General features: G+C 43.3%; 1 protein-coding gene across 1 annotated transcript in view; it reads left to right on the top strand.

Moving 5' to 3' along the window:
• Positions 1-1,723: 1,723 nt before the first annotated feature.
• Positions 1,724-8,096, top strand: part of GUCY2F (guanylate cyclase 2F, retinal) — an 84,926-nt gene continuing 78,553 nt past the window's right edge. The window contains exons 1-2 of the mRNA XM_065900243.1: positions 1,724-1,777; positions 6,411-7,161. Of these exons, the coding sequence (XP_065756315.1) occupies positions 1,724-1,777; positions 6,411-7,161 (805 nt within the window). The remainder of the gene's footprint in view (positions 1,778-6,410; positions 7,162-8,096) is intronic.

Below are 8,096 nucleotides of genomic sequence, written 5' to 3'. Positions count from 1 at the left end.
GTCTTACACAAGCTGTTAACTTGATTCAGGCAGTAACTGCGAAGATCTATCATCCATAGAAGTCCTCAGCTTGACAAGCTAGGATGAGGAACCATTTTCCTCAGAGCTATTTGTCATAGTCTTTCTTTGTACATGTTTAAAGAACAGTCATTTCCCTTTTGAAATCAGGCTTCGCATCACATTGTGAAAGCAACCTGAAATAAAATGATGCATCCCTATGCTCCTTTCCATGGAAGCCCGATTCCATGCAGGTGTTCAAACCTGAGTTACCTAGGCAACGGCCCCAGAAGAGCTGTGGGTCAGTAGTAGTCTATTTTCAAAATTTCATACCTTCAAACTTTTAGTTATGTCCACATTTCCCATTAATCCCAAAGAAGGCTTCAGCAGGCTTGTTGCGAGGACAGTGTCTTTTACACAAGAGCTTTATAATTTTGTTTTTAAACCCAAATCAGCAGGAAAAAAGAAGGCTTAGGGCATCCTCTCTCCCCCCTCCCTCCCTCACTCTCCCTTCCTTTTTCCCTTCTTTCCTCCCTCCCTCCCTCCCTTCCTCCCTTCGTCTTCCTCTCTTCTCTGTCTCCTTACTTTTTTTTTTTTCAGACTAAGTTTCCTTCTGCAGAATCCTGGGATCAGGGATCAAGACTACATTCTAGAGCAACACAGAACTTTCTGGTTCTCAAGGGAGTGCTAGCAGAGCTAGAAACACCACCCAATGCATGAAATAGAGCCCAGGAAGAACGGAGAGACAAATCTTCAGCTTGGGAGTTGTTTAACAAAGGGCAACAACAACCTAGACAAATAGCAAGAGGTACTCTCTGACGTGTGTGTGGCTTGAGGAAGGAGCCATGTTGTAAATGTGTAAACTTGAAAAATGCTACACAAAAGGAGCAAAATTTGAATTTGAATTTTTTATTATGATAAGAACACTTAACATGAGATTTGCCCTCAACAGATTTTTAAGTGCAAAATACAATATTGTTAACTATAGGCACTATGTTGTACAGTAAATCTCTAGATCTTTTTCAGCTTGCTGGACTAAAACTCTCTGCTCATTGAACTTGCCATTTCCCTCTCTCCATAGCCCTCAGCAGCCACTATTCTATTCTCTGCTTCAATGCATTTGACTACGTTAGACATCTCACATAAGCAGAATTACACAGTATTTGTCCTGGCTTTTTCATTTAGCATATCATCCTCCAGGTTCATCCATGTAATTGCATATGGCAGGATTTTCTTCTTTTCAAAGGCTTAATAATATTCCATTTTATGTATTTACCACATTTTCTTTTCCATTCATCCATCGACAGGCATTTATGTTGTTTCCATATCTTGGCTATCGTGAATAATGCTGCAGTGAACATGGGAGTGCAGATATCTCTTTGAGAGCCTGATTTCAATTCTTTTAGGTATGTATATCCAGAAATTGGATTACTAGATTATGTGGTAGTTCTATTCTTAATGTTTTGAGGAATGTCCATACTGTTTGCCGTAGCTGCTACACCATCTTACATTCCCATTAAGAGTTTGCAAGGCCTAAAACAAAAGCCTGTTCAAGAACATGGTAATAAAACCTTTCACTTGTGCTCCATGTCTCCTCTTCACTGTTTATTCAACAAACACTTGCTGAGTACCTATTATGTTTCAGGCCCTGTGCAGGGCCCTGGAGATACCATGGTGAGCAAAAGCAAGCAGGGAACTTACAAATTTGACCTTTTACACCTGAGCCATGTTGGTGGCTATTATTGCTCTCTTCGTCCTGATGTACATAGTTCTCTTCCTGGTAAGATTTCTTGGCCAGGCCCTATAGTCCCCCACTTTTTATTTTGTAGCTACAGGCCTAGCACAGAACAGGTTCTCAATGTACCCTTGCTCATAGTGATAAGATAGTGAATGGTTTTAGGAATCCAGATTTTCAGTATAGTATAACTACAGCATGGGGGTGGCACTTCACATTGTAGGTACTTGGTAGAGGATTCTAGACCAAAATTTAAAATGATCAGGAACTAGATCTGCCAGATGGGAGTAAGTGCAAACCACTCCAGCGAAATCTAATTAGAACAGCAGAGCCTAGGGAATGTTGAATGAATTCGGAAAGAAGTTTCATAGTGCAGAGGTTTAGAAAAGTCACTGCTTGGAAGAAGTACAGAATCCCAGGATCAATGTACATCAGAGAAGAAAGGGACTTGAAGATCCTCTAGTTCAGCTGAGGGAGAAAAAGCACCTAGAAGGGGGAACAATATCTTCAGTGTCACATGGTGAGTCAGTGGCAGATCTGGGTTCAAGATCCAGGCCTTCCGATTCCCAAAGCAGTCCTCTTTCCAAACAGCAAGGAAGAACTAGTATTTACTGAAGGACAACTGCGTGCTCAGCATTCTATCTTATTTAATCCCTTACCTCAAAAGCGTTCGATTAAATTTGCCTCCATCTTGTAGATGAAGCAGTTAAGAAACAGAACTAACGTGCCAAAGGTCGTACTCCCAAGACTTCTGTTCTCAAAGACTAGGATTAGCTTCACATAGAGTACAATGTGATTGGAGGCCCGCACCCCCAGTTGTGCAATACTGCACCCTCAGTGAGGGGTCCCCAGGTTTGGCTGGAACACTGGTGGCAAATTTCTTCTAGTTGGATGATAAATTTCTGTTTGTTCCTCCCCCTCATTACTTAATTTATTATTTCATAGGGAACAAAGGGATTTTTAAAAAACCACCAATGAATCATTCGAGCTCTATCTGGGTAGCATAGAAGGTATAATAAGGACTGTCTCAGTGACTTCATAGATTAGGGGCTGTTGGCAGGCAGTGCTTGATCAACTGGGATACAAATCCCCATCCTGCTGCCATGTGCCCTCAGGCAAATTACTTACCCTTTCTGAGCCTCAGTTTCATCATCTGTAAATGAGGGTAATAATAGTATCTACCTCAAAGGGCTGCGACGAGTAGATTTTATTTATTTATTTATTTATATTTATTTATTTTACTTAGTTATTACTATCATTAGTTGATTTTCTTTTCTTTTTTTATTGAAGTATAGTTGATGTATAGTGTTGTACCAATCTCTGCTGTACAGCAAAGTAACTCAGTTATACACATATTCTTTTTTTATATTCTTTTCCATTATGGTTTACCATAGGAGACTGAATATAGTTCCCTGTGCTACACAGTAGGACCTTGTTGTTTATCCATCCTATATATAATAGCTTTCATCTACTAATCCCAAACTCCCAGTCCTTCCCTCCCCCATCCCCCTCCCCCTCGGCAACCACAAGTCTCTTCTCCATGTCTGTGAGTCTGTTTCTGTTTTGCAGATAGGTTCATTTGTGCCATATTTTAGATTTCACATGTAAGTGATATCACATGGTATTTGTCTTTTTCTTTCTGACTTAACTTGGCTTCGTATGACAACCTCTAGTTGCATCCACGTTGCTGCAGATGGCATTATTTTGTTCTTTTATGGCTGAGTAGTGCTCCATTTTAACCTGTGTACAAATGATGGGGCATACTATTGTGGTACGTCTGTAAGATCCAGCAGATGTGCCACTGACTGGTTTCTTGAAGAGTCAGGCTTTCTCATAAAATTAGGGGTGAAAGTCAAGGTGATAAGCAACAGACCCGGCCCAGACAGAATTATTGCTGGCAAGCCCAGTCACACAAGAGCCAATTATTAACCCTGAAGAGAGCCATGCCATTATTTTGATCTTTGATTGGAATTAAAAATTCCCTAAGGATTTTCCTCATTACTATCTCCCCCAAGCAGTTAATTCTTCTTTTTATATCTAGTGAGGTTATTCTTGGCCTTGGAGCAACTTTAGTGTTTTATTAATTCATTTCACAAACACTTATCTGGTACCTACTATGTGTTGGCTAGGCATTAGTGCGATGAAGAAGATCCTTAGGAAATCCCAGTACAGTGGGCTCTGTTCCCCATAGAGAGTTGCCCTCATTGCCTACCCCTTGTAGTTGAAAGTATGAGGTCCTGTAAATACAGAGATAGCAAACAGTTCGGTAGCTCTGTCACGACACAGACCAGAAACAGGGACAGTTTGTAAATCAGAGGAACGCCTTTCCTAATGGGTATAAGGCACAGGTGGAAAAACAATGAACTCAACCTGGGGGTGTTAATTAAGGCTGCACAGAGGAGGGAACACTTTATTTGGGTCTCGAAGGTAGAGTTCATCAGGAGAATCTGGAAGTGAAGTATGGGAGGAAGGAGGAGGACATTTCAGGCAGAAGGAATGGCATTTTCCAAATCCTATGCTTGGCAGACTATGTGACATATGTCTATAGAACTGCAAAAAATTTACTATAGCATCAGGAGAGAACAGGGAGATGGGGGGGGTATAGGGAAAGACAAGGGCCAAGTGGAGAAAGGCTTTGCATGCATCATCTTGAAAGAACTCTCCACATTTACTGACTCCACTCCATTCATCCCCATTCTTTTTTTTTTTTTTTTTGCGGTACGCGGGCCTCTCACTGTTGTGGCCTCTCCCGTTGTGGAGCACAGGCTCCGGACGCGCAGGCTTAGCAGCCATGGCTCACGGGCCCAGCCGCTCCGCAGCATGTGGGATCTTCCCTGACCGGGTCACGAACCCGTGTCCCCTGCATCGGCAGGCGGACTCGCAACCACTGCGCCACCAGGGAAGCCCATCCCCATTTATTTTTGACTCATTGTGGGTCCTTCCACTTGCAGCCTTACTCTCTGAATCCAAATATAATGGACAGAGACCTTTCTATATTTAGCTCACCTGACTTCTCAACAGAGTGTGAGATGTGATAAACAACCTTCATCCTCAAAGTGTCATCTCCCTTGTGTTGTAAGATATCACTGTCTCCTGGATTTTGCTGTTTCTCTGGACTTTTCATGGAAGTTTTCATTATAACCTCCTTTCTCTCTGCCTGACTTTTAATTGTTGTGGGTTTTCAGGATTTTGTCCTCTGACTTCTTTCTCTACTTTGCAACTCTCTTTTGTTGATCTTATACACTGCCATGTCTTCAATTACCCTCTATCAATTGATTACATTCAAATTTATATCTCTGGCCCAGCTTTCTGTTACAAGATCCAGTATGTCAAATCGTCAACTGGATCTTGCTACTTGGATATTCTACAGGCATCATCAGTTCAACGTGTCTGATAGAATACATTATATTTCCCAACCCTTCCTTTAGTGTTCCCTATCTCAGAGACTTATATCATTTTCTAACCAGTTGCCTAGCCCAAAATCATCTTGGAGTCCTCCTTTTTCCCCCTTACCTTCTACATCTTGTCAGTCACTAAGTTATTATTGGCTTTACCTTCTTAATCTCTTTGATGTTTTTAATCTTGGTGGAATTCATCTCCATTCCTCTACGTCTTTACTACCACTTTCTTGGTCTGCCATCATTTCTCATACGGATTACTACAACAGCCTCCAAACTGGTCTCCCTGCCTCCAGTCTTGCCCCCTTCCAACCCATTCTCCACACTGCTACTTGAGTAATCTTTAGAAAATGAAAATCTTATTACATCATTTCTCTGCTTAAAACTATTATCTACAGGATTAAATCTAAAAACTTATGAATGGCATATAGGACTCTTGGTGACCTGGCCCCTGCCTTGGTTGACATCACAGACCTGAGCGGAACAAATGCATATCTTTTTCCTTTTTTAACCTCTGGGCCTTACTGTAGATTGTTCCTTCTGCCTAGAAGCCTCTTAGCAACGACCCCTTGCAACTCCACTCACCTGGCTAACTTTTCTTTCAATACTTAACTCAGAGAGACGTCCTTCCCCCCTCCCTCTTCTCCTCCCCTGAAATTTGGGTTTGGGTGATCCTCTCTGTTTTCCTCTGTCTGGGCTGCCTCAGTCATAGCACTTCTTACTCTGCTTTGCCATTATCTATTTACATCTGTGTCTGTCCCCAAGAGGGCTGTGTGGTGGAGAAACATGGACATATTTGAAACTATAATAATGATAAAAATATCACTAATGTAAAGTTAATGACCTGCCAAACCCTGTTAAAAGTGTTTGCTGTATGTTAATCCATGTAATCCTTACAACACTGTGAGATGAGCAACTGTTACTGAAGTTGAATCAACAGTACTTGGTGATGGATTGAATGAGGGGCAGAGAAGAAGGAAGAGTCTCAGCTGACTACCAGGTTTCTGACTGGAGCAAGTAGGTGAAGGGTAGATGGAGGCACCATCTCCTGAGATAAGGATTACGGGAAGTAGAGGAAGAGGAGGACTTTTGGTCAGGGTAGGGGAGAGAATCTTCTAGTGTAGGGACTGCCATTCCTTTGCCATTCTTTCATAACTGTCATTTCCAGAAGTTTCAGGAATAATGTGAGTAACATACCTTTTCTTCTGATTGACAGGCATTTGGAAACAACAGTGTCCATCTCGGGACAGCAGACTCACCTTCCAGTATTTCTTCATTAGCCTGCTGGAAGCAGGAGAGCTCTGTTCTTGGGACCCTGGCCTTTCTCTCACCTTATGCTCTGGTTTGCGGCTCCCGGAAGACAGCGAGGGCACCATGGCCTTGCATCCTTCAAGCTCCTGTGGTGTTTGTGCCTCCTGGCCCTTACATCCCTCCCACAGCGGATATGGGCACCCCCCTACAAGATAGGGGTGGTGGGCCCTTGGACTTGTGATCCGTTGTTCTCAAAGGCCCTGCCCGAGGTTGCCGCTCGGTTAGCCATTGAGCGGATCAACAAGGACCCATCGTTTGACCTGGGTTACTCTTTTGAATACGTGATCCTCAACGAAGACTGCCAGGCTTCCAGGGCTCTATCCAGTTTCATTTCCCACCACCAGATGGCCTCAGGATTTATTGGCCCTGCCAACCCTGGCTACTGCGAGGCAGCCTCACTCCTGGGAAACAGCTGGGACAAAGGGATTTTCTCTTGGGCCTGTGTGAATTATGAATTAGACAATAAAAATAGCCACCCGACCTTTTCTCGGACACTCCCTTCTCCCATCCGGGTGCTGGTAACCGTCATGAAGTATTTCCAGTGGGCTCACGCTGGAGTCATTTCCTCAGATGAAGACATTTGGGTGCATACAGCCCATCGAGTTGCAAGTGCTCTTCGGAGTCGCGGCCTACCTGTAGGGGTCGTCCTGACCACAGGACAAGACAGCCAAAGCATCCAGAAAGCTCTACAGCGGATTCGCCAGGCAGACAGAATTCTCAGTGAGTGCCTTCTGGCTCAGCTTTAAATGTGGCTTCAGTGAAAGGATATGACAATGTCCAAAATTTTCCTATCCTCACACCCTAGGATAGCACATCACTCTCCAGTTCTTCATGCATTTGCTCCCTTTCAATCACACTCGGGCCCCAAGACTATCCTGCTTCAACAGAGCCTATCTCAGCACCTGGGTGGGAAAGATTAGCATCAAGAGCAACTGTGGTCACACACCCTCCATGCCCTTAGGACCCCAGCAGTTTCAGATCAGCCAAGAAGCGGTGTTCTTATAGCTCTATTTTTGTCTGGTCTAGTCACTGAAGGGAGATTTACCGTTGATTCTCTTCTGGGTACTTTCCCTCATAGGTGCTCAGTGCCCTTGTGTCATCACATCTCACTTAGAACCTGTCTTCTCTGGACTCAAAGATGCACACCCACCCCTTCTCACTTTCCACTCCCTGAAAGCAGGGCTTCTCTCTCTGCAGCACACAACAAGCCGATATGGAGGGAGCTAGCTGATACATAAAAGCATATTAAAATGAGAAGCCTGCCTAAATTGTAACCTTTCCCCTCCCAAGAGAAGTTTTATGTTCAAAGATGATTCTTTAAAAAAAAACACAAACAAAGATGATTCTTGCAGAGACCATGGACCAAGTGTAAAGCAAAGGACTGACCCACTGACCCAGGGCGAGTTGGGTGCATTTTGGGAAAGGGGAGGGCTCTTTCCTGGTCTTCTTAAATCAGATGGAAGTCTTTTACATATACATACTGCAAGCCTTTGTGACACTTGGTTTTGATTTTTTTTCTATTCGAATTTTTTAATCTCCACTTTACCTTTTTTCTGGAAAGTAGCAGTGATTTGTGGGAACACTGCTCATCCTCTCTTGCAGTCACTCCATCGCTTTAGGACAGATAGCTCAGAAACTACTTGTCAAACTGATAA

Source organism: Phocoena phocoena, chromosome X (genome assembly GCF_963924675.1).
Source record: "Phocoena phocoena chromosome X, mPhoPho1.1, whole genome shotgun sequence".
Classification (NCBI taxonomy): Eukaryota; Metazoa; Chordata; class Mammalia; order Artiodactyla; family Phocoenidae; genus Phocoena; species Phocoena phocoena.
This window is presented reverse-complemented; position numbering and strand designations above follow the sequence as displayed.